The 26,837-nt window shown below is 41.5% G+C and overlaps 1 protein-coding gene across 3 annotated transcripts in view; it reads left to right on the plus strand.

Moving 5' to 3' along the window:
- The window catches only part of TOP3B (DNA topoisomerase III beta), an 88,979-nt gene extending 65,589 nt beyond the window's left edge, over positions 1-23,390 (plus strand). For 2 of the 3 annotated variants that reach the window (XM_050906517.1, XM_050906518.1), the window contains exons 2-18: positions 8,750-8,920; positions 9,676-9,807; positions 10,839-10,945; positions 12,345-12,419; positions 13,354-13,550; positions 13,994-14,150; positions 15,218-15,331; positions 16,243-16,333; positions 16,650-16,804; positions 17,043-17,148; positions 18,357-18,503; positions 19,231-19,404; positions 20,200-20,328; positions 20,860-21,009; positions 21,451-21,551; positions 21,792-21,993; positions 22,880-23,390. In XM_050906517.1, the coding sequence (XP_050762474.1) occupies positions 8,851-8,920; positions 9,676-9,807; positions 10,839-10,945; positions 12,345-12,419; positions 13,354-13,550; positions 13,994-14,150; positions 15,218-15,331; positions 16,243-16,333; positions 16,650-16,804; positions 17,043-17,148; positions 18,357-18,503; positions 19,231-19,404; positions 20,200-20,328; positions 20,860-21,009; positions 21,451-21,551; positions 21,792-21,993; positions 22,880-23,361 (2,589 nt within the window). In that variant the 5' untranslated portion in view covers positions 8,750-8,850 and the 3' untranslated portion in view covers positions 23,362-23,390. Of the gene's footprint in view, positions 1-8,524; positions 8,569-8,749; positions 8,921-9,675; positions 9,808-10,838; positions 10,946-12,344; positions 12,420-13,353; positions 13,551-13,993; positions 14,151-15,217; positions 15,332-16,242; positions 16,334-16,649; positions 16,805-17,042; positions 17,149-18,356; positions 18,504-19,230; positions 19,405-20,199; positions 20,329-20,859; positions 21,010-21,450; positions 21,552-21,791; positions 21,994-22,879 lie in introns of those variants that run through there. The other variant, XM_050906516.1, reaches the window with a different exon arrangement.
- The last annotated feature ends 3,447 nt before the right edge of the window (positions 23,391-26,837 follow it).

Genomic DNA, 26,837 nt, shown 5'->3' on the forward strand with positions numbered 1-26,837 from the left:
TGGACTCTGTTGATAAAACCTTTGGGTACTTGTGTGAGATGTATTTAAGTAATGTTAGGGTTTTTTTGTGGAAAAACATATTTGACATTTGTTTTTTACTGGTCTTTAGAGACGGACAGTGAACACAAAAAACCCCACACGTAACATGAAAATAAACCTTTTATCTGCTGGCTTTCATAAACATGGCACACAATGCTTTTTTCCACTCCAGAATTTGAGAAAGCATTGATTTGATCCATTTAAGTGATGAATGCCCACAAAATAAAACCTTTTTTCTGGAATGATGACCTTAGGCAGATTAGAGCAGCTAGGTAAGAAATCCAGCAAGTATTTATCAAAGGCTTCTAAGACAGTGCAAACTCTAGTGAGTTCAAAAGCAAGAGACTTTTAGTCTTCATACAACTGACAGGGTCATAACGTTTCAAGAATGCCAGGAATCCGTGTGGCTGTTCCATTAAACACCCCTGATTAGTGAATGTGCTGATAAACTTTGAGAGTCAGAGGTCAACATTGTGGAGCCGAAGGTACCCCAGGTATCTGAAAATGTCTCCAGAATTCAAGCTCCTCTTGCCCAGTTAACCCCTTCCATCACTCCACCCATGGAGGCTCAAAAATGGAAAGAGAGTAAGTGTCTTGGACACAATATTTTCCAGACAATTCTGCAGAGATGTTGAGTTATTCTGAAAACTATGGAAAAATGACCTCAGGCACCTCCCATGGAAATGTTCTCAACAGCTGGTTGTTCTTTGATTTCATCTTGAGCTCATAGTTAATATATGTGTAAAATACCACGTTGCTGCTGGCTCATCCAGCCTCTCTCCCCTCAACTTCAGGTGATACAATGATGGCAGCAGGCTGTGCATTAAAATACCTCCAGAGCTATCAAACTGCAAGCATGACTGCAGTTTCAAAACACTCAGGACCAGTCGCACCGCCCTGTCACTGCGCAAAGCTCTCCTCTCTGTTAACGTTTTGTTGCAAAAGCTACAGCTACGCTCCCGCCAAGCGCCCGTAGCAAGCAATTGGAAATCCATGAAAATATGGGCTGTGTGCCTGACTCTTGTTTTTGCAGGCCATTGGTTTAACTGCGGCACAACCAGGAGGGTCCCAGGAAGGCTGAATTATCCCAGCAGCTCCCTGGGGTGGTAGCCCATTTTTCAGGCAATTGGCCTAACTGGCAAGTCCACCCTAATGCAGTATGGACATTGCTTCGGCCTCAATCTCCCAGGCAGCAGCGCTGCAGGGCTCAGAGTTTAACTGGTCCTGCAATATACAGCTTTTCATGCCACGCCCTGATTATGAGCTGCTAGAGGTACTGAGGTTTCATGTCCGCTGAGGGCCACAGCGTGACCCCATCAGTTTCTTTGAAAATCAATAGGAAAAATGTCGGAGAATGCAAAGGAAGCAGGAACAGTCAAAGTAAAGACAAGTGATGTCCTGTAACGGCTGTAATGATTCTGAAACATGCAAGGTCACAGATAATTAGGAACCTAATTCTCCTTTGAAAGAATCTGTCAAGTTACTTCCCTACCTCAAAAACAATTGCTGATTGATGTTATTTATGGGCTAACAAACTCATTGAAGGTAGTCTGAATGGAGGCTGTACAGCCTTTACTATCCAGGTGGAGTTAGATAGCCACAGCTGTAGAAGAAAACCCAGGTAAAGAGGCTTTCATTGTTGTAGTAAAATAGTCTTGATAGGACGTGTTTCACAAAGGTGCCAACACTGCTGCAAGTAAGAGCCACAATGCAGCAGTTCTGTTAATCAAACCCTCAACAGTTTATGCTAGAGAGATCGCCCCATTTGGATGTTTTACTGTGCTGCAGTTGTTCAGAAGTGTTGTGAAGTGGGGAGAAAAGACACAGGAACAATGGAGCTGCCTTGGGACCAGGCAATAGTGTGCAGAGAGCCCAGGGCAGGTGGGGAGGCTGGGCAGGCACTACCATGAGCTTTACAGAGGGAACCAAAATTTGGGGACTCTTTCTCAGTGTATATCGCAGTTAACACTTCAGGAAGAGGATGCTGAGCTCTGTAGGCTGCATCTGGTAGGATTTTGAAGCCAGTTTGTACCAATGTAGACTACAATGTGCTGCTTAGAGCTGCAAAGCAGAAGAGTCAGTAGCTAACATGAAATGTCAGACTCCTTCCTCTCTACCACGTTTCTACCCAATTGGTTTTGGTTTTACTTCTAATTGTAAAGAGTGAGGGAAGTGCTGATCTCCTGTAGGAGAGAGGTAAAAGGTTTTATAACAAGCAATTGGGTTGGTTGAGAAGAGGGGCTCTTTTCCCTGGACTCTGTGTGTGCCTGGAGCTGGTGGCAAGGGAGCTATGGCGTGGATCCAGACCCAAAGCAACTTCCAAACAGTAGAGATGCAAGGCAAATTTGGACTTCAGCACAAGCGTGGGTGTTAGCTCAAAATGTATAACGCAAAATTGACTCACAGCTCAAAGACCAGGGCCACAGCCAGTGAAATAGCAACCCCACAACTCACAGACAAAGTTTTGGGATTAGGCTAGGTAGCAAAGACAGCCAGGAGAAGGAAGAGGCTATATGAGCCTCTCATGTAGGTATAATTTTAAAAACACTGTAATTGTGAACTGCATTCTAAGAGGTTTCTGGTAACAAGGGGTCTTGGGTATTTTTTCAAAGCTCGTTCTTCATTTTTTTCACAGCTGCTTCAACCTCAGCAAGGTCATAGACTTGAGGGGAGACAAGTGATCCTTCCCAAAGAAAGAGCAATGTAGCTACAATTGTTTGGATTGTTTTAACTTCAGAGTTGTAGGACAGAGAAAGGCTATAAGAAAATGTGGTTGCAAAAAGAAGGATAGAACATATAAAAATATGATTAAGTTTTTAAAGTCCTGAATTCTGCGCCACCCTGGGTGGAGTAAGATGCAAAAATTCAGGCAAAGACAAGCTTTTGGCTTGCTCCACTTGGGGTCAGCTGGTGGAGCTCTTTCAGCACTGAGGATTCACCCCAATTCAAAGCAGAAATTCCAAGTTCCAAACCCAGTAAACAGTCTGGTTCAAAAACCAGCTGAGATTTCTGCAAAGTGACAGCCAAGAATTTACCTCACCTCTAATTTACACAACTCGGATATTTACAAAGCAAAGACATGAATAATTAGGTATACAGTAAACATTACAAGGCTGTCTAAACGTCCCTGTATGGTTATGAATTACAAATTATGTATTTCCTCACATCCAGGTATTATTTTTTGCAGTGGAGTTGTTTATGGCATGCTACTTTGTTATCTAGATTTGTATCATTTGAACAGGAACTTCAAAACTGCAAATATAGTCGATACTCAGTACAGGCACAGCACGGCCAGAGTACATGTGAGTTTGTTCTGCCAGACCAGTGCTGGATTTCTGACAGGTCAACCTGAATGTCTCCATGTTGCAGTACTATAGTTGGGACTACAGTGCATGTATAGGTGGGGGGACATGGAGCAGACATGAGCAACTCTACATAATCTAGCTTAGGTGGGCAGTTATTAGCTTGGTCTCAGTGCCAGCCCTGCCTGAGCCAGTGTAAGAGAGGGTGGGCAGCAGTAGCTTGTCTTCAGGGTAGGAAATGAGAAGCTCCACAGTGCGGGGCAGAACAAAGCCAGTTGTCTCAGGTGAAGCTCAACCACAACTGGGAAACCCTGCGCAGGAGTTGGGGAGCTAGCTCAGCTCTTGGGAAATTTGCACATCAATGTCCTTGTGCCAGAGGCTTCCCTGATGTGTGACATGAAGACATCGTTACCTCCCCTGGGAGCACTGGGAGGATAAGCTCTCCCAAGACAGTGAAGCGTGCTGAGTCTGCTGATGGCAAATGATCTCAGGGCATGCCTACACCAAAGTAGTGAGACTGCAACTTAGGCAGATCTTTCTACTCAGATAGGCTCCCACATGGGCTGCACTACCCAGGTCTCAGGTACTTGCTTGGAGGTTGGGACCTTGTGTGGCCACAGCTAAGTTGCTGTTAATTTGCAAGTAACCCCATGAAAGCAGCTGAGGTCTGTGCCTCCTCCAGCCATACTGCAAGGTCTGCAGTACAATTATGTACACATAGGGGCATGAGTTTCAAATGGTCACCATCGTGTTGCCTTTGGGTTTCTTTCTGCTTTTTTTTGTTTTTTCTTATTGCAGACTGCATTTGGAGAGGGACTGTGTTATCCTGCCTGGATTATGGATTATTGTCAATACCAAAACTGGGCTGGATTATACAGCTGTTGGTGCAAAATCAAACCTGAACAAAAGCATGTGTTTGGTTTCTTTCATTCCATCCCTGTGGATCCACTCCCATTCACACAGATCCCTTCTGCACCTCTTCTTCAATTTAAGCTGGCGTTAAAGTGAGAAGAAATGCTACATATGATAAATAGGGGCTTTAACTCCACAGTCTCTTTATTCTGATATTTCCCCCCTCTCATTTTAGTAGGTGAGACTTTGTTTCTAAGCAGTACTGTACTAATTGGCAGATGTACATTGAATATGTATGGGACTGAAGCCTGGATATTTGCTAACACAGAGCTTTGGTTATCTGTGAACTTTTGCATTTTCCTTTGAAGGAAAGGCTACTACTTAAGGGGAAAACAGAGTCAAGATCCAATGATATGTCATGTGTTGTGTGTGCGTGTGTGTCCCAGCAACTAATAATATCCTGTTTCATCAACATTCAACCTCTTCTCTCCCTTCTATTATTCAAAGATTATTTTTTTAATTTCTTATAAGGGGCACAAGCATAACTTTCACTCCAGCACAAAACACTTCAAGTGCTGTTTTTGCTCTGTATGTGGTAGGCTCTGTCTCCTCCTTCCCAGCACTGAAGTATCTGGAGCCCAGATTTGTAGTCAAGATTTCAGGCACGTTTTTGTGGCCTCATAGTTCTTATTTAGTTTTTAAAAAGAAGAAAAGAAAAACTATTTTAATAATTTGACCTGCATTTTCATCCTTTCTAATGTCTGTGGCATCCTTCCAGATGTGTTTCTGCCTGCCTGACCCTCCTGTCAATACTTATTAATTTCACGGCAATCTTTTCAAGTGTGTTTGGAAACAAACAGGACAAAGTTACTCTAAGGTCAAGAATGAGCCCAGGGAAGCAAAACAGGAATGATCATGCTCCCTACAATAGTTTATATTTCTGTAGCTTTTTCTATCTTGCTCTTAAAATGGGCTTTACACATACAGATCTGTAAAACATCCCTGAAGAGGGAAGTTGCTACTCGGGTGCTGGAGGTGAGAGAAGGCACCAAGGCGTTAGTTACCAAAGTGAATCAGTGAGTCATTGGCAGGACGAGGAGGTCCAAAGCTCTAATCCCTGCGCAAGCTCTCCTGATGGAGAAGTGAGACATGGACATCTCAGTTGGGGTGAGGGCTTTGGCTCCTTAAATAACTACCCAGTGGAATAACCTGGGGCATAAATGGTGTTGAAAAACTTGGGATTCTACAGGCAGCAGGACCAGTGAGGTTGAAGTGTCCTCAGTGTGCAAAGTGCTTACACAGAGCTGCAGATCTCTTGATTTGATACGCTTACCAAGTCAATGTAAAACAAAATCTAGCTAATGATTTAAACCCAGAAACAAACTTGGTTTTCTCTAAGAACACCATAGGAGAGGTTACTTGCTTTGTTATTTTATTATTCTGCCCCATTCATACAGCTAGAGAGCTGTGTTTATGGCCACCAGCTCTTCAGAAGAAAAGTGAAGAAACACCAGCCAGAGCTGAGAAAAGTAAAGGACGGGGCTGTCAGTAGTCCTGGGTGAAGCCTGCCCCAGCGCTGTGGGTAACTGGTGTCTTGGCAAACATGGCCTCTTTCCCCCGGAGTTTCTCCCGGTGGGAATGAAGAGCTGCCCAGACCCAGACACTTGCGGCAGGGTCGGTGGGGTCAAGCAAGATCATTTTTGGACCCTCCTCAGTACAGTGAGAAGTGCTTCTAAAGAAAGGGCCGCCAAACCTGAAATAGCAGTAACACACAGAGGAGAAAAGCCCTATGAGAGGAGGTCGCAGTGGGAGCCTGGCTCTCCGGGGCTCTCCCGGGCTGCCGCACCGGGCAGGAGCCGATTCCCGGGGGGAAATACGATGCGACTTGGAGCGAAGTGAATTTACAACGTCCTGAGCCGCAGCCCCGTCCTGCGCTAGAGAAAGTGACGGAAACGGGGTAAAACCCGTGTCCCTGCGAAGTGTTATTGCGAGCTCCCGCCTCCTGGCCCGGTGACCCCCGCGGCGGCGGCGGCGGCGGCGGCCCGGGCGGCGGCTCCGGCGGCGGCTCCTGCGGCGGCAGTGCTCTCTAGCGGCCGGCACACGCTGCGGGCACCCACCCTGGCCCAAGAGCCGTGCCAAACCTGCGGTGCAGGGCTGCGGAGCCCCTGTCCCCAGCCCGGCTGGGGGTGATCTGGTCCCTTCGGCAGCGGCGGGACTGATGCAGCTCCACGCCGGAGGATTAGAAATGGAGTGAGGCTTTCCCAGCTGCAAAGGGCTTTCCAAAGCGCTTCAAAGCGACTGTCGTGACTTGATGTCCCAATGTGCTCCGTGAGTTAGGCTAAGGAGGGCTGGCGTACGTGGGCTGTCCAGTAAGCAGGGGGTCCTTCAGGCCGGGAAAATCTTTGTGTGGCCCAGTGAACCAGCTACATGCGCGTCTGTACCAACACAGTGGTACACGGGGACTCAAAGTGCCCAGAGTCCCTCAGCTACGTATCGGAGAGACCTGACTGCGCTTTGACAGGTAAGTACAAGTCTGAATTTGCATGTTACATTGCACATTCAAAAAGAAAAGAAAGACTGGATTTTGGAGAGGGCTTTTGCTAGAGGAAATTGAAAAATATGTATCTGACATATCTGAAGACTTGGTTTTAACTTGCATCCTGATTGTTCCAGATGTTCCCCAGATGTCAAAGGGAACCAGGCATTGAAACAGCAGAACACGTTTGTTTTAAGAAGTTCTAACTTCAGTATTGCCAAAGAATTAAAAGCCTTGGATTTGTTTTGATTTTTCTTTCACTAGTAACTTTAATATCTATTAATTGTCTGCTAATCTAATTGAAGGTGAATTAGTTCCTTTTTATTCCAGACAGCGTGAGGTTGATATACATCCTGGTCCCAGCTGCTTCCCAATCCCTTCTCTTCGGGTTTGTATGGTACTGAGCAGCTCTTGGAAAAGCGCTATAAACATTGGCAATGATCGATGCACACCACAGGGGTAAAAACAGAGAGCTGAGCTGAGAAGCCCACAAAGGGCTTCTAAAACTCATCGACTTGGGGCTTCCCTCTTTAGCACTTCCCTTGACAGAAAGATTTCAGGACACGTGGAAGAGTTGAAGGTTGCAGGAGAGGTTGGAAACTGCTCCAGTCCACTGACAAAGCCTCCTTAGCAGGGCCCAGCGTCCTCAGGGGGTGGCAGCCGGGGCAAAGGGCCTCTGATGCCCCTCCACAGCCCCGGGGAAAGGAGCTGCGGCCCCGCGGGCAGGACCTGGCTGGGGCAGCCCTCGCCTCCTTGCAGAGGAAAGGTGGGGTGAGGGAAGGGTGTGCTTCTGCCTGGGCCTTCCCTTCCTGCTCTCCTTTCCCTCCTTGTTCTTTCCAAGTGGGAAATCAACATTCAACTAAAATTTAATGTGCAAAAAATGCATTTTTCAAGAATTTGTGATACAAATTCAAGATCATTCAAAACATCAATATTATTTGCATTACCTTGTCTGGGTTTCTCTGATGGTTGTAGTGTTTTAAGTCTATGGAAACTAGGAACTGAATTACGGACTGGTTTAACTTAAGCTGCTTGAATAAAGCAGATACAATTTGTGTGCATGGGTTTTCTTAGAGAACGTTGATTATGTCTGTTTTCTGTGCACCTTTGATAATAATCAAACTTAAAGCAAGAGAAGTCTGTGCGCAGCTGGCCTGATGTGAGGCAGCGAGTACAAAATGGGCCCAGCGGTTCCAGTGGCAGAACTTTGTGCATGGGCTTGCGGAAGGAAACGGTGGCGGTACATTTTTCTGATGTTCTTGTGTTCAGTTACGTATCTAATATCAATTCCCGCCGCGAGCTTCGGCTTTGTCGAAGTCCTTGGAATAAAACAGACATGCATGAGAGACGCGCACCCCGCCCCCGCCGTTCCCCCGCGCCGCCAGGGGGCGCTCGCGCAGGCGGCCTCCGGCGCGGGGTGGGGGCGCCGCGCGCTCCCCGCGGAGGGGCGAGGCCGAGGCGGAGGCGGGCGGCCCACGGCGGGGTGGGGGTGCCGCGCCCGCCCGTGCCGCTTCAGCCCGGCGGTGCCGCTCGCCCGCGCCTTCCGGCTCCGTGACCCGGCAGTGCAAGCGGATGCCATGGCCGCCTGCTGAGGTGCGGGCCGGGGCCGGCGCCGGGGCCGGGCGGGGCGGGGGGCGCTCCTCTCTTTCCCTCAGCGCGCCGGGCGGCTCCCTGGCCCCGCAGGGTGCGCCGGGACGGGACGGGGCAGGCGGCGGCGCGGCTCCTTTCGGCGTCTCTCTGCCGGCAGGCCGCGGCTGTTAGTTACACCTCAGATTGAAGCGGTTCCCTGGCCGTGCGGCTGCGGGCCGCCTCTCTGCCCCGGTGGGCTTCTCGGCGAAGGTCTGGCGCGGCGGCGGAGGGGCGGGCCCGGGCACCGGGAGCTGCGAAGTCCCGAGGGGAGGGCGCTCCTCCCCGGCTGCGAGGAGCTGCAAAATCTGTCACTGTCTTTCTAGTTTTCATAGTTATTTTTTACTGGAAGTGGTTTTGCAGTAAACCCGTTTTATGCGCTCTCTCTTTTCAGGCTGAGGACTGGCTTTCACTCGTGAGCTGCGTGCCGTGGTCTCCAGTAAACCCAGACCGTACTGTTAAGCCCTGTGGCACCTTGTGTCTCATCAACTGAAAATGAAGACTGTTTTAATGGTCGCAGAGAAGCCTTCTCTGGCTCAGTCCATCGCCAAGATCCTCTCAAGGGGTAGGAAAGAAAGCGTGTCGGTTCAGTCCTTCTGCCTGTTGTTCTGCCAGCGGCAGAGTTGAAGTACTCTGGAGCGCACAACCCAACTGAGGAGATAAGTGTTAGCTGGCTAGAGGCAAACTGCGTGATGCGAAGGTTACCAGATTTTGCTGTAGATGAATGGAGGTTGAGAAACACCCTGGTCAGTTACTTGGTTGTCCTGGGGCAGCTGCCACCTGCGAATGGTGGCTGAGGACAGGTTGCAGTTCATAAAAGAACTGGGTGGCTCTTCACATTCTGTTTATTTTTATGTGCTGATGCCTATTCAAGAATAAAGGAATCTGGTTTTGATATTTTATGTAACTGTAGTGTGTGTTAGTGGATACGGCTTCTGGAAAGTGCCAATCAAGTAGCAAGTTGCTGTTCTGAGATTTTTGAAGCTATAGTAAATATTTTATAAATCATGTGGAAGATAGAATGAGTTAATTATAACTGTACTGGTCTAGAAAACTAGCTGTATTTTCATAAGGATTTTCTAGTGGGAGGGAAAAGGATGGAGCAGATAATGGATAGTTTCAACTGAAAATGAAATATGCTTTGAAAAAGGTCTAAAGTGGTAATTAACTGAAATAAAAACTTGATCCATGAGTAGAATTTTGTGATCAGGAAGACCCTAGCTGTAAGATCTAAGAAAAGGGGGGTGGCATTTCACACAAAATAACCTATGTCGATAGGGTTTTTTTATCTTGTTGATACTTATGATCTTATTTTCACAGGAAACATGTCCTCTCGCAAGGGACTGAATGGTGCATGCTCTGTGCATGAGTACAGTGGATCATTTGTAGGACAGAGTGCCCATTTCAAGATGACATCTGTATGTGGTCATGTCATGACTTTGGATTTCATAGGTATTTGTCTGTTCATAAGATGTTTTAACTGATATGGCTTGTAGACCTGTCAAGGATTTCTAATAGGAAAATACTGATTGTTGAAATAATTCAGGAAGAATTTTCAGGAGAGAAGTAGAGAGAAAAGGAGGATGAAAAGATCACTTGTGGTCAGCAGTTCTTGATTTTTGTTTCTAGTTCTCTGGTTGACTTCTTGCGTGACCTCAGTCATGCCACTTACCTTTTCTGTGCCTGAATTATATCCCTGGAAAAAGAGGGGAGATGAGGTTCAATTTGCTTACCTGGAAAAATGTTTTGGTACTTTGGATGAAAGATGATTAAAGAATGCAGAGTCCAAAAGGATATTCTCTGAAGCGTTGTAGTGTATTACTGCAAAATAGATATCTGGTAAGGATTATGCACAAAGAATCCTGTCACTAACTTGCTTTGAAGTGTTGGACTAGTCATGTGACTACTGTATTTCCTCTAATGATAATTACCTCACAAGTTTTATGAGGACTGAATTTTTAGTTATTTACACAGTGCTTTAAAGAGGTACAGTTTCCTGTAATTGCTAAGCAATATTACTAATGGTTACTTCAGAGAAATGGAAATGAACAAATGCATTGATACGAGAAGGTGACGCAGGATGCTTTAGGGCTGAGACATAACTAGCCATAAGTAATGAGCAGTAAAACTGACTGCAATGTGAATGTTATATGTGCACTGTGAAAACAAGGAAAAATAGCCCCCTCCCCTTGGCCTGATCAATTGATTGTACAACAGAAGGTGTTTTCATAGCTCATGTTAAAATTTCTGAAAGGTGTGTAGTATTTCTTTTTTTTTCCTTTGTATGTCATGTTTCAAAATGACAGCTGCAATTCACATAAAAAGCTAAGGGGTCCCTTGATATACAGTAAAGCAAGATGTGTTAGGGTAGAAAACTTTCCAATACAAATTTTGAAAGCCAAGTGTTCTGCAAAGTGACGTTGTTTGTTCTTTTTTTTTAAATATATGTTTAGAGCTCTACTTAATATACTTTTGCTTTTCAGGAAAATATAACAGCTGGGACAAAGTGGATCCAGCAGAACTTTTTAGCAAAGCTCCCACAGAAAAGAAAGAAGCTAATCCCAAACTGACCATGGTGAAGTTTTTACAGGTATTCTTTCTTATGAGTAGTATTTGAGAGATATCTTTTTGTCTTGGCATTCTTTTTCTTTATTTCATCTGGAGCATATTCCATCTTCAAGGATTCATTGTTCCTGTTTTTAGATACAAATCAATGAGACCTATTTTTATCCTGCCAAGAAAAAGAAGTGAAGTTGTTTTGTGGTTCTGGAAAGCAGTAAAAATTATTAATAAATTTGAAAGAGTGATGTAGCATTTTGCTATGAATTAGCCTTGCTTTCTAAAAAAAATTCTTGTAAGTTAGCTAGCTAGCTTTATTTAAGAACCAGAAGTATAACCCTCTTCCAGCCCTTAGAGTGTGTCAGTTATTTCACTCCAGTATAAAAAATTGAGTCTGTCTTCACGACAGATAGTTTTCTGTTGGAGGGTAATGCCAGAGGACTCTGTCCTTTAAAACATTTGTTACATATCTTCCCTCTACTAAGGCAGACGGGCCATCTGAATGTAGTGTTTCTCACGCTGCAGGTTGTTGAGTGTTTGATTTAGGAGGTCTATTCACCTGCTTCCCAAAAGTGGGCAGTGTTTGGCAATATGCTGTGCAATATGCTAGAGTCCTTCTAGGGTCCAAAAGAAATGCGTATGTTCCTAAATGAGGATTTTCCTCCCTGCAGGAAGCAGCTCTTTGTCATGGTTAGATCTATTTTATTAATTGTACTGGTTTTTACACTGTCTGAAATCTTTGCCTTGTTGAATTAACTTTTGCCATTGCCTTCTGAGTTTTTTGACTGCGGATATCCTGCTTCTCAAAATTGGAGCATTGGATGCATGTTTTGCTTCTAACAGCAAGTGCAAGGCATAGCTTGTAAATGCCTTCTTTAAAATAAGTCTACGTTGGTTATCGTTCACTCTTCACATGCGCCCCTCTGAGAGGAAAGCGGTAGTTTGGTTGCTTTTATAAAATAATACTGTTTCTGAAAGGCAAGTATATGTGATGTAAAACTGATTTCTGTCAGACAAATTTAGACTTCATGGTATCTTTATGAACTAGGAAAGTGTTTCTTGGTGTGGGGGTTTTTTTAATGATGTGGAAATTAAGGCACAGAAAGGGGAAGGGACTGTGCCCAAGGCTGCACACACAGACTGTGGCAGTTTCAGGAGACTTCCACCGCTATAGAGCTATACCGATTTTTTTCAGGTCTCGCAGAAAAGTATCTTGTAGGCAGACTTCTGGTCCCATGAAGCTTGCTTCTCTCTTCAGCCACTGTTTAAGTACCTGCAGACTTCTTGTCACTTCTGCTCTATTCTTCCAGTCCTTTTTGCACCAAATAAATTATCTCTAGTACTTTAAAACAGAAACAAAAAGTATACAGTTAGTGAGGAGGTAGGTCTTTTTTTGAGTTGCTGAAGAACTGTGCTAATTTTTCTCACAGGTGGAGGGAAGAGGCTGTGATTGTATTGTCTTGTGGTTGGATTGTGATAAGGAAGGAGAAAACATCTGTTTTGAAGTAAGATTTCCATTTTTAAGACTTATAATACCATAATGTATTTGTCTGTGACATACAATACTATCAGTGTATTGTTTTATGACTATACAGTAAAATTCAAACTAAGTTGAATAAAGTTTTAAAGGCATGGAGGGCCTTGGTAGAAAAACTCATGTGCTTTTGAACTCTTAAGATGTCAGTTAAAGTGTATAAATCAATTTCATAGATGTTGCTCGTCTGAGATGAACAATAAGGTCTCTTAAATGTTAGAACATTCCAGTGCTTTGAGAATTGGTCTGTATTTCACAGCTGGAGTAGTTATTTTGCTGTCCTTATAAAACTTCATCTCTATTATCTTTCGTTCATTAAGCAATTAGACACTTTTGAGCATAGAGGCTGCTTTTAAGTGTAGGCTTACCACAGGAATGTGGACTCTGCATGTAAAAGGTATAGAACTAAAACTTGGGTGTGCAAAGATATTTTTTTAACATACTATTCCCAGAAGTCTACGTGAAGAGTATTTCTTGTTTAAAAGAAGCACATCTTATCAAGTAATTGTTTGAAGTTCTTTAAATACCACTGTATCATAACTGGGCCCTGGCAATATGTAGAATAAACCCAGATAGAAACTGATGCATATTCACCAAAAGGTGCTGCAGCTGTGCTGGTGAATGTCTTTGCACTTAGCTAAGAATAGTGCTTCACTTCCAGCAGTTGCTGTTTAATAAATAAATCCTTCAGTTTTGCTAATTCTTAATACACTTCTGAGTGGATAGACAAATACTGCTCTTGCTTATCAGTTAGTGTATTGACATGACATCTTGCTGAATTAAGAAAGTAGTTACATATAAGCAAATATTTTGTGGAGAGTGGGGTTTTTTTCTTTAGAGAGGAAAAACTGACTTAAGCCCTTACCTTTCAAATACTCTTAAAATATGCTTCTGATCTTCATTAGGTTCTTGATGCTGTTCTTCCTGTTATGAACAAACCTCGTAGCACCGAAAGGACGATTTACAGAGCTAAATTCAGTTCTATTACTGACACAGACATCTGCAATGCCATGAATCACTTGGGAGAACCCAATCGCAATGAAGCTCTTTCAGTGGATGCCCGCCAGGAGCTGGATCTTAGAATTGGCTGTGCGTTTACAAGGTGACAGCATAGATTACAGACAGTTCTATGAAAGGTTCAGGAATACTGCTCTGTCCACAAAATATGTCTCGGAACTCTAGTGGCTGATTCTTCTCAGCACCAAACTGAACAATTTTATACACAGATAAATAAAAAGAAATAAAAAATTGTTTTATGGCTCTAACTGAGCTAGGTAAAGTACTATCAGCCACTATGGTATGATCTTATTTTATGATGTTCTCCCACATTTCTTTGGGAATAAACAGGATTCAGTGAGACAAAGTAATTATGACTTAATTAGCTGTAAGAGATGATATTTCTCGGAATGCTTTTTTTTCCTAATACCTGAATGATTTAATAGATTACTCATATTTGTGTGTATAAGTTAATGAAAACTTTTGCTTTTCATGGGAATGAGGATATTAATGTGCTTGTTCCTGTTTGTTCCCCCCCACCCCCCTTAGGTTTCAGACTAAATATTTTCAGGGGAAATATGGGAATTTAGACAGCTCCCTCATCTCCTTTGGGCCATGTCAGACCCCAACACTCGGATTCTGTGTTGAAAGGCACGACAAAATCCAGTCATTTAAGCCTGAGACTTACTGGGTCTTGCAAGCTAAAGTAAGTTTTACAATACTTGTTTGTATATGAGGAACATGTATTTTTACCAAAGAAATGCATTTATATTTTCACTTTGTTCATTCATAAATTTGTAGCTGCTGACAAGAATTCACAATGCCTACAATTCACTCGTGTTCTCATTCAGTTCACATGTGTGTCACCACTCTCTCGAGAACAGATTCCAGGATGTCAGTTTTGTATTAAAGTGATTATTGTCTGCTGCTTATAAGAATTCTTCAGTGCTAACCATCTGAGCTTAGACTCAGCCAAAAAGACTACTTAAAATGGTTTTCTTTTGTTCCCTGGGGTCCTTGGACTGACTGTGGTGTTAATTTGAATCCAGGAATTAATTAGGCTGCCAACAAACATTGGCATTGCTGAGTATTGGAATTTTAAAGCAAATAAAATGCTCATTGTGTTAATTGGCAATTGAGTCCTCTCAGTACTTCGGCAGGTTATAGCAGTTTTATAGCCTCACTGCTGTCCAAGCTCTGAGAGCAAACCAACATGGTTTTACTGCTTGTGATCACAAGGATTTTTTAAACAAATAAGGGATAGATGGTAAAAAGTTGCCATTTTTAGATTGTCATCTCTTTTCTGATGCGTCTTGTGTGTCATGCTAGGAAATATTTGGTGCCTGTTTTCAGAGAGTTTTGTGCTCTCTCATATCGGTCGCTTCGTATTTATTTTTGTACATGGGACTTAAAACACGACCTAGTTGCAGTTTAATACAAATGATTGATTTTGCTAAATCAAAACGATAAACTTTGAATTTCTGCCTATTTCAGCCTTTACTGTTCCCAGCACTAAAAACAAGAATAGTATTTCAGTTAACTGCAGGAATAATTCCAGTCATTACTCTGACCCCAGAACTCAAAGTACTCCATCTTTCTCAAAAGCCCGTGTGAAAAAGAGTACAACTGCATGTTTGAAGCACTTGTGTCCTAGTACGGGTATTATTAGGATTTGCTTGCTGGATTATTGTTGGAAATGTGCATTCTCACACTTCTAGTAACAGAGTTAGTGGGAATTAATGTGGTTTTTCTTTTTTTTTTTTGGTCCGATAGGTCAACCCTGAAAAAGAAAGTTCTCTCACTTTGGATTGGGATAGAGTGAGGGTGTTTGATCGTGAGATTGCTCAAATGTTCCTGAATATAACAAAGATGGCAAAAGAAGCAAAGGTCAGAATATTTACTAAGTGTCAATAGAGCCATATTTCATATAAAGGAAATACCATTTAATATTTCATTTGCTGCATATTGGGATTTTTTGTTTTGTTTTGTTAAAGAGTGTAGAATATCTGTATCTTGGTTTTTACTCCATTCAACTTTGTGTAAATGAGAATAACAGGCAAGAGATTTTTTTATTGTAGTTCATATTATGCTAGTGTGGTCATCTCAGCAGAAGCCCCTTCTTAATATCGACTTTGGAAATGATCATCACTCATGATAGGAAGTCTTCATTACTAAACCTGCTAAGAAATACTGTTCAGATCTCTCCAAGCAGGCCTCTTATTTCCCATGAGACATTGTATAAATCAGAATTTAATTACTTATATGGCAATATTCCTGCAGTTAAATTTTTAATCATGTGTATGGTACAGTCTTTATAGCCAATTAACTTCTAATTCTGCTCTGTTCAATACTTGTTTGACAGTATGTTTGGATTTAAGTGCTTATAGCCATCAAGGTTCGAAGACTGTATGAAGCTTTTAAAAATCTGGATCCTTATAGTTAGGACCATTACTTGGAATAAGCACTAAATCCTTGTAGCACTGAAAGTATGTGCTGCTGAGGTAAATGGGAAGTAAAGATAGCAATAAGCTACCTTGCTGCATTCCCAGTTATAGGCCTGATCTAGTCCATAGCACAAAGGGACCTTAGGACTGTAACTTTAGAATTTGGTAAAATTATGTCCAGTCAGATTTTTCTAAAGTAAAAATATATTGGTGGTTACTGTTTTAAGAAAACAAAACAGATATGACTAGAATAGATAATGGTAGGTATGCCACATGTTTATAGGCATGATTGAAATTATACATTTACTAGTTACCAAACTTCAAAACTTTTACTGGGAAAATGCTATTTTCTAGGTAGAATCTGTGAGTAAAAAAGAGAAGGTGAAGCAGAGACCACTGGCTCTGAACACGGTAGAAATGCTACGAGTGGCCAGTGCTGCTTTAGGTATGTGTAAAAGTTCAGATTTTCACACTGTTATAAAGCAAAATATTTTGGCTTCTCAGACAAAATAGTCAAGGACGTATCAAAGATAGTTTGATACCCTCCTCTCCCTGTAATACATCATTTTCGGGGAAGGATCAAGTTTAGAAAGCTTGTCAAAAGTGAAATGTTGGGTAAGATCAAGGTGACAAAAGCCTTATGGAAAGGACAAAGCATGATTTATGTAAATGCTTTGATAAGGTGTACTTTCAGATGCATCAAACAAATCATAATGACAGTGATGTGTAGATGATTTTTGTTTTCTCCTGTCCCATCTTAGGAATGGGTCCACAACATGCCATGCAAATAGCAGAGCGTCTTTATACTCAGGGTTATATTAGCTACCCTCGAACAGAAACTACCCATTATCCAGAAAACTTTGACTTGAAAGGATGTTTGAGACAACAAGCCAATAATCCTTACTGGGCAGAAACTGTGAGTACATGAAGCAAAACCTGTACTAACAGATCATTCTCCTCTAGTCTGTGTTTTAGAATATATCTTACTTGGTATATTATGACCTATAGGTCTTCAGAAAAAATAAATATCTGTAATTGCTTTTATTTATGGATGTTATATTGTTATGGATTTGATCTGAAAAGTTTCCTAACCTTCTAAGAGAGACCTGCTATCCACTTCAGCCAGCCTGTTTTCTCTCTCTTCCTTCCTCCAGGTAAAAGTGTTGCTATCAGAAGGCATTAATCGCCCAAGGAAAGGCCATGATGCAGGAGACCATCCTCCCATCACCCCAATGAGAGCTGCAACAGAAGCAGAATTAGGTATAGGCAGATTCAGTAGTGTTGGGACACTATGTGAGGAAATTAGTTTCTTGAGGTATAGGAGCCAGTTTGAAAATCCCTGAGTTTCAACAGAAAATACAATTATTTGAATGGCAGGAAGTGAAGAGAGAGCAGACTTTATCCTAACTTAAACTTCTGGTGACAGTGAAGTTCAGAGCTGGTCTGCCTTTCAGTAGTTGATCATAGGGACCAGAGTACTGCTAAGAAAAAGGAATAGCCAACTTAACTTCATGCCTACTTTCTCTAGGAGAAATTTGCCCCAGAATAGTAGCTTTCAAGTATTGAAATTTTATTGTATTTTTGTGCTTGTAAGTCAAACTTCAACTGCATTTTAATTTAGTCTCTATGGTTTGTGGGTTTTATATTAAAATGTAACATTTGACTTTCTGTACACTGTGATCCCTCAAAAAAGGATTTTAAGGTTATAAGAAAGTGTAGTGAATGTATTGTATTGTTTATTAGGAATAGCTAAGATTGTTGTAGAAAACTGAACTTCTGATTTTCATGAATCGGTGAAATAATCTCAGATAGAAAAATAAATGCTTTAAAATTTTGAGTAATTGTATAGGGTACTGAATGGCCATGTAAGATTTTTTCTTTATATACACAGCAAGATGAAATATGCAGAGCAGAGGACTAAGAATTACAAGCTGTTCATAGCAGTGTAACCTTTCAACTATTCAATTTCCTATCTGTAGATAGTGTATAAGGAAACTTTGCTTCGAAAATTAACCTATATTAGTGTTAATAAGTAGTATTTTAGAGTGATCTCTTGCAGGACTTCAAGCTGCCCAGTGTGGCAGTTGCCACTAGAATCCCATTTTAGGATTTAAATTAGGGTGTGGTCTCCAGTGGCACTAAGCAATAGATAATTTTATTTTTGTTCATATGTCTTTTTTTTTTTAAAGCAAAAAAGGAAAGTCTTTTCTACTTTACCCTCTTATTCAAACACATTGCAAAACTGGGAGATGGGCTGGCTAAATTGGCAGTCCTTCTCCAAGAGCATCTGCATGCAGCTCATGTCTATGAAATTTTAAAGGAGAAACCGGACGGACTTTAGAATGTTATTTTCTTTTAGGTTACCAGTTTTTCCTGTGATACTTGTGGAAATCTGGTACCTTTTAGTGCAGATTTTACGTAGAGCTGCAGGATTTGAGTTTTGTGGGTAAGATGTTGTTTATCCTCAGGTGGAGATGGATGGCGACTGTATGAGTATATAACTAGGCATTTCATTGCCACTGTCAGCGCTGATTGCAAGTACCTACAAACCACCATTTCTTTCAGTATTGGCCCTGAACGTTTTACCTGTATTGGAAAAGTGGTAACTTCACCAGGTAAGACTAATCAGGGAGTAAGTAGTTAGCTACAGATTTTTTTTTTCTTCCCCATTAATACATTGAATAGATATAAAAGTGAAGCTTTGGGGACAAGTACAATTTTGAAGACATTTTTTGAGCTATCAAGACCAGAGACCAAATCTTTGTCTTCATTTCCATACTTCAGTTACAATAGAAAAGGTCTTATTTTTCATGTAGTAGTCTCAAAGATTTAATGCCACATTTGCCAGTGTGAAGACCAGTCTTTTTCAGACAGCAAATGCCTTTTGGGGGATAAATTACACAAAGGCAGATTTTCTTTCTTGGGCTTCTGTAAAAAGTATGTAGCACCACCACTGAGATTTTTATAGTAAGCTGGCCCAATAGTCCTTATTACATTAATATGACGTACTGTTTGTATTTCCTTTTTGAGAAGCTCTTCCCATCCATTCTGGCACTGTGCTTTCATTCCAGGAAAGTGTTTTATTTTTTTTCATACATAAGCCTGACTCAAGTCACGCACAAAATAGATCTGATGCAGTGTAGTGAGAGATACCATCTTGTGACACTGTATTTCCTCAGTATTCCTAGCCTCAGATATTTTCTGCATGGTATGACAGACAGCCTCTTAACTTTGATCTGTATAAAGCGGCCCATGTTAAAATTAGAAACATATACTTTGGCCTTTTGAAAGCTGTGAAGATAAGCTCTCATTATTTTTGTTTGTTTTTTTCTTTACCTCCAGGGTTCACAGAAATTATGCCGTGGCACAGCATCCCATTAGAAGAGAGCCTTCCCCACTGTGAGAAAGGAGATCTTTTTCCAATTGGTGAAATAAAATTACTGGAAAAGCAAACCAGTCCTCCTGATTACCTGACAGAAGCAGAACTTATCACTCTGATGGAAAAGCATGGCATTGGTAGGAACTTGCTTGACTTACATTATCCTGTAATACATCCGCCAAGAGTGCAGAGAGTCTGAATCGCTCCTCTGAACTCTCTCTGTCGGTAATGACCTTTCAGTATTCGTTTGAATAGGTACAGTAATAATCTCTTTTTCCCTTCAAACCACAATGCCTGTAGCTCCTCTTAGCAGATGGTAGATTGTCTCTCCCCCCACATTCCTTTCTCTTTCTTATCCTCATGCCTAGTTTCTGGCCAAAGCAGTATCCTTTCATAACACATCCTTGTCACTTCTTTGTCAGAAAGAGCTGATGTTGTGTGGAAGAGTGTACCTCCCCATTCTTAGGAATGAGTTCTTGTCTTTACAGCTTGCTTCAGCTTTGCTGGCTCCAATAGTCCTTATATATCTTATTATACAATTTACCACAATACTACTTTTCTTTTTCAATCTGACTTGTTTCCTTCAATGCATTTTCATAAATTTGTCCAGTCAAAACAAACATAGTCTCTTACTCCACTGTGTTTTTCCAGAATAAGTGATTGTGAGAATAGGTGTCTTCCCAGTAGTAATTCCTTGGAAGAGACAAAAGGATTAAGGTTAAAACATATGTTTCAGACTTCTCAGAACTGCAAAGGAACATAAGAGAGGAAGTTATCCACTGGAAGTTGGGTAGCAGTAAAAAGGTATCTGAATTTTGAGCAGCCTCAGGAACCCTATAATTTGACATAAAACCAGAGAAGTCAGAAGTGAGTAATTCGATGAAAACTGTGTTTTGTTCAGGATGGATATACTGTTTTCCTTTGTGTGGCAGGAACTGATGCAAGTATTCCAGTCCACATTAACAACATTTGCCAGCGAAATTATGTCACAGTGGAGAGTGGTCGGAGACTAAAGCCTACAAACCTTGGCATTGTTCTGGTTCATGGTTATTACAAAATAGGTCAGTTAAATGCTCTTCCTTTTCCATCCTCTTACCTTCTTTTCCCTTCAGTATGTCAAGGGCTGTTGTCACTGTATAAGTAGCATTTCTGTCTCAAATGATGCATCTAGGAAAGTATTACTAATTCCAGTACTTAAAGGGGGCCTACAGGAAAGATGAGGAGGGACTCTTTATCAGGCAATGTAGTAATGGGATGAGGGGTAATGGTTTTAAACTGAAAGAGGGTAGATTTAGATTAGATATTAAGAAGAAATTCTTTACTGTGAGCGTGGTGAGACAGTGGAACAGGTTGCCCAGAGAGGTTGTGGATGCCCCCTCCCTGGAAGTGTTCAAGGCCAGGCTGGATGGGGCTTTGAGCAGCCTGATCTAGTGGAAGGTGTCCCTGCCCATGGCCGGGGGGTTGGAACTAGATGATCTTTAAGGTCCCTTCCAGCCCAAACCATTCTATGATTCTATGTCAGTTTATGTATGGACGATTTCCTACCCCCATTTTTTGATCTTTCGTTGTTGCTGCCTCTGGTTTTCTGTTAGATGCAGAATTGGTTCTTCCTACGATCCGCAGTGCTGTAGAGAAGCAACTCAATTTAATAGCTCTGGGTAAAGCGAATTATCATCAGGTCCTGGAGCACACCCTTGACATTTTCAAAAGGAAATTTCACTATTTTGTGGATTCTATTGCAGGTAAAACTTTTTACATGTGAAGTTCCCTACGATTACTTAATTGTTGCAAAGATGCTAGTAGAAAATATGTACTAGGTTCCTTTCAGATGTTTAGGCTTACTGAAAAGTTGTGCCAGGACTGGAAATTTCCAGTCAAATTAAGTTGTTCTCCAAAAGGAAATGGACTGAATCATGGCTCCAAAACTCTACTTCACATTTATTTTGTGACTGTGTAGTGGTGAGTTTTCAAAAACTTCAGACCAGCTGAAGTACTTAACCTTGTGTGTTTGTGCATGCTCAGTGCAAAATGCCGTGTATTTAAAAAGCCTTCGTAAACAAGGAAGAGCATTGTGAATAAAATTTTTTAGTTCTCACTTCTTCACAGGTCTTGTAGATGATTTTGTGCAAGGTTTCTTCTTAAGAACTAGAATTCTAACATAAATGTGATTATCTCTTTCGCAGGTATGGATGAACTGATGGAAGTGTCTTTTTCACCCTTAGCTGCCACGGGTAAACCTCTTTCCCGCTGTGGTAAATGCCATCGTTTCATGAAGTATATTCAGGTAAGTTCACCTCATGCTTGGAATTAAATTTCACTTGCTGGGGGGCATTCAGTAGAAACCTCTTTTCCATTATTGAATTTGGATTAAAATGTGGTTGTCAAGAGTGCATTTCTAAAACAAAAAGCCTGATGGAGTTTTTCTATGGGGAACAAACCAGAGAACAGCCCCAGTTGGATTTACTGCAAGTTTTGAATTCTACTGACACTACAATTGTTCAGGAAATCTGTATTCTATTTCCAGGCCAAACCAAGTCGTCTGCACTGTTCTCACTGTGATGACACCTACAGTCTCCCACAGAATGGTACCATTAAACTCTACAAAGAGTTGCGTTGCCCCCTAGATGACTTTGAGCTGGTGCTGTGGTCGTCTGGATCCAGAGGAAAGAGCTACCCACTCTGTCCATACTGTTACAACCATCCTCCCTTCAGGGACATGAAAAAAGGTAGGAATTCCGTAAACATGCAGGGATCAACCTCACTTGAAATAAAGTAGGTGCAGTCTATACAGTGTGCTTTTTAGTAGTTTTTAATCAGTGTTGCTTAGTATAAAGTGCTGTTTGAATTAGATTACAGATACCTAAAATTCATGTCAAACCTGTTGACCAAAGTTTATTAGTTAACTCATTTCTGAATACCTTTTTTTTCTTTATAAAAGAAGTAAGAAATTAATTTACATGCATGCACAGTAGGTGAGCTTTGTGACAGTCAGTATACAGTGAAAGACACTGAGATTCTGACACCTTGCAAATTGGAGTATGCTTGGTATGGATAGGACTATAGATTAAGATGAGGTCTTGAGAGTGTTTTGATACTGAGATAGATGATGTGTCAAAAGCTGTTGAAGGATATAAAAAGGGGTAAAAGTTGCAGTTAGTTTGATAACTGTGAGACCAAAACTTACTTATAGTGCTTTGAAGCTCTGAGTATCAGGAGCTTTTTGGCATCTTTTTATTACCATCTTTTAATTAAAAATGTCTTGTACTAACAGTGTATAGTGCAAGTATAAAATAGCAGTTAGTTAGGAGCCATACATTTAATTGAAAACATAATTAGTTTTCATCACTAATGTGTCCAAACTGCCTGTACTGTACAGTGGCAGTATCTGGCAATTCTGAAAGCCATTATAGAACAATTTTTGAGCAAAGGATTATTCTGAAGCTGTGAAAAGGCAAGTTGCCATTTGGAGAGTGGTTCCATTCTTTAGTGATTTAGAAAACCTATAATATACTAAGCTGTCTTTGACTTCTGTGTCTCGCTTCCTCCTAACTGGGTGGTGTCGGCAGTGATATAAAGGGTTCCTTGTGGTATGGTTTACTCTTCTTCCACCAGGAATGGGCTGTAACGAATGCACCCACCCCACATGCCAGCATTCTCTTAGCATGCTTGGAATTGGGCAGTGCGTTGAGTGTGAGAATGGGGTTCTGGTGCTAGACTCGACATCAGGTCCCAAGTGGAAGATGGCCTGCAACAAATGCAATGTGATTGTGCACTTCTTTGAGAATGCCCACAAAGTCCGAGTGTCACCGGAGACCTGCGACTTGTGTGATGCAGCCCTTGTGGACGTAGATTTTAACAAAGCCAAATCTCCTCTACCTGGTGATGAGACCCAGCATTCAGGCTGCATATTCTGTGATCCTGTGTTTCAAGATCTGGTGGAGCTGAAACATGCAGCCATGAGGCACCCCATGCACCGTGGGGGACAAGGAAAAAGGCAAGGTCGAGGAAGAGGTAAAGGCCGGAGGCCTGGAGGAAGACTCAATCCAAAGAAACCCAAGGACAAAATGGCAGCTTTGGCTGCTTACTTTGTATAATGGCCACACAACAGAAAAATAAACTTCTTATAAAAATTTGTTTCCCTTTAAGTTCATTTTTAAGTATTTTTGATCTTCACTGCTTTCCTGTTCTTAGAAAAGTTAAACATCTTAGATTGTTGTACGCCTTGAATTAAGCACAAAACAAATTATTCTGGATGATCAGTTAGTGACTTGAATAAGCCTTTAAGCTTTTAATTGGAATTCATTGGTCCAAGTAGAGCTCACAAACAGTAGGGAGAATCAAGCAGTCTACCTAGACTGTTAGCTGTGGCTAATAGAAAGGAAATGAAATTTCCCTCTTCTGCCATTTCTGGGGCCTTTGTCAGCAATACAAGTGCCAGGAATATAAGAGCTGATTAAGATCAGTGTTATGCTGCTGTAGTCTTTAGGTGTGGAATGAGACTGGTTTCATCTGACTTTGAATCTTCAAAAATAGTAAATGATTATTAGCTGTCAGATTTTCAAATAGCATCTGCAATAGCAAGAGCACAACTTCAAATTTGTCACCCTGCTGCATAAGAGAATAATGCCAAGAGACATAAAAATTGAAGTTATGTGAAGGGAAATATCTGCCTTCAGCAGTGATTTCCAAATTATGGTCTGTGCAGCCAAGTTAGTATCCTTTGGTCAATGGGCCCCAGTTAACTAAGACCTCCTCCTGCTACTGGAGGTCAGATAGAGTACCCATGCTCTTCTTTTCCGCTGTGTTCGCATAGCTGATCATACCTGATCAAATACAGTTTGTACTGTCTGTACCCCAAATTGTCATTTTAGTGTTGGTTAGTTTTGTCATCAAAGGGAGGGTGTCCTCATGTTTTTATATGGAGCTGTATCTAACTGCTGGGTGCCACACTACAAAATCTAATTGTACAAATACAGAATACTCTCTCCTTTCCTTCCATGTGTGCATAGCTGATCATGTCTCGTCATCTGATCGAGTACAGTTTGTATCACCTATACCCCCGAAACAGTTTCAGTGCTAGTCGTGGTTGGATGGGAGGATGCCATCGCAGTTTTACATGGTGCAAAGGCTACTGCATTTGAACACAGAATATGCAGAGAGCAGCTTGACACGTGATTCACTGGCAACAGAAAGGAAAGACAAATCCCTACAAAAGGTAATGTACAACTCTGCTGTTTTAATTGGCACAGTGTGCGCATTTACTGAACAAGAGAACATAGTCAAAACACCACAGCCCCAAGCCTGTTCCTCTGATCAAATGTTTATACAGGTACAGCTCAAACATGAACTGTGTTTTAATACTGTTGCTTAAAAGACCCAGCTATAGGTAGAAGTTTCTTTCTGTAGTTCTTGTTTGTTTGCTTTTTTCCCAAATATTAAATGTTCTCTCTGGTAAAAACAAACTGTCTTTGCATCTCCCTTAGCCTGGAGTGAGTAGCTTCTTTTCATGTTTTAAAGTTCATCTTGCTGTAGTGTCTCAGAGCCATAGATCTTAGCATAAACTATAATGGCTTTCAGGGTGCTTGTATTGATTCAGTTGTTCAAGTCCTCTCTTACGTCTGTAGCCTGCTTTGGTACACCTGTGTGCTCAGCTAGCTTCTGCTACTGAAAGTTGGTGCCAAAAGACAGACAGTGCAGCGCTCAGGATTAAGAGGAGTATCAAAATACAGATTTTTTTGATCTGATAATTATTTTTGTGTGGAGGGAAAAAAAGGATTGTATCTCTGATAGGAGCAGGGAAAGAATACGGTACAGACAAAACCCATCTGTCTGAAAGTGATCAGTGGCCATTTTAGAGCCACTAATACTGAAGGGCTGACTTCATTCCATATCTAGGGTTGCTCTCCTAAATCATTCAACTATTTTAAAACAATTTTTCTTCCTGGAACTGCCAGTAGGGAGTGATCATAGCAGGGATGTTGCAGGATACAGGCTGCTATAGTTTAGCATGGGAACACAAAGGGAAGAGGTGGGATAAGAATCTCCTTAACTTTAATGGCTTAGAAATCTCTAAAAACTTCAGCAGTCTCTGTTGCTGAACACAGTTAACTTTGTGCCTGATGCTTCAATCTGTCATGAATCCTAAACTTGTACTAGGTTCAGCAGGAGTTTAGAGCACTCAGATCCTTCACAAAACTGAGCATCCAACCACTGAATTAAAAGCCTGCTTAAAACAGTGTAATAGTGGCCCTCTCTTTTTCATAAATAACTTATTTTTATGGGATCCTCTGTGAAGTATGCCAGTATAAAAAATAAGCAAGTTTTGAAAGCATTAACTGTGCTTCACCTTTCTTTTCAGAGATCTCCTGCGATTTAAAAAAGTGTGAAGTATATTGTGTTTGCTAGCTTTTTCAGTAGAATGGGGACGGAACAGGAGCTAACGCTCTGAAATAGAGATGTCTGAGAAGAAAACAAGAAATCAAGGTACTGCAAATGCTTGCAGCAATATTATGTCACTGAACGTGTACTAGTGCTTCTGGGTAATGTGTTCTCTATCCTGGCTTTGTGGCATCTGATATTTTATTCCTTCTTCCTCTAAAAATGTTCTATTATATCCAGTTACCCCTGGAAGATGTTATAATGTAAGGACAGAATCCTTATCACTCTCTTAATACCTGAAGTAAAAAGGTATTTCTAGCTGTGCATGCTGGAAACTGCTACTGTTTGGAAGATAAAGACAGGTCACCCGTTCATGTCTAGATGTTTGAATATTGAGGAGGAGATGGGGAATACAAATAGCATTAAAAACGTTGTCATTGGCGGGGGAAGAGTTTTGAGGTTTGGGGTTTTTTTCCCCCAAACTTGAATATTCAGGTTAATGTCTTGATAAAACGATTTGTTTAATACTTCCCAAATGAAAGGTCCATGTTTCACAGTATTAAAAATTGGAAAGCCAGTAGACAAAGTAATACCTAGAGTCCTGGTTTTGGGAAAGACTTTTGCCATTTCTTGGTTGGATGAGATAAATGAATGGCATTGTGCTTTGGTACCACACTTCAGTGAAGTTACACTGTTACGCAGCTCTGTGTGAGGCAAGAAGGAAAGGGATTTTAGTTGATATGCTATAAATATCCAAAAAGGCCCAAAAGATCTGGGAGCGAGGTCAGTGCAAGTATTCTAGATGCCTGTGTCCTACTAACCTCACTGGGGGTTTTGATACCGTATTATTTTTGTGAATCTAGGATTCAGGATTTTCATTCACTCTCTTCTTGGAAGATTCCAGCTTGGGACAAATATAGTTTCCAGCTAGTTTACTGATGCTCTCCCTTTTCTAAGCCAGAGGTGCTCTTAAATGAGCAAGAAAAGGTTATAGTTGATTGGTGGACATAGTTAATTAACTACAAGTAGTTTGAGAAACAGGTCACCTTGCTATTGTTCTCTTCAAAATCACTATACCTTTAGCTAACAGTCTATTGAAGTGATGGCATCTTGTATTTTTGCCTGTGATAAGGTTTTGAAAGGTAGCACAGGTGTTTTGCAATGAATTATGCACAGCAAAAAAACTGGCACC

Source organism: Gymnogyps californianus, chromosome 16 (assembly GCF_018139145.2).
Source record: "Gymnogyps californianus isolate 813 chromosome 16, ASM1813914v2, whole genome shotgun sequence".
NCBI classification, from domain to species: Eukaryota; Metazoa; Chordata; class Aves; order Accipitriformes; family Cathartidae; genus Gymnogyps; species Gymnogyps californianus.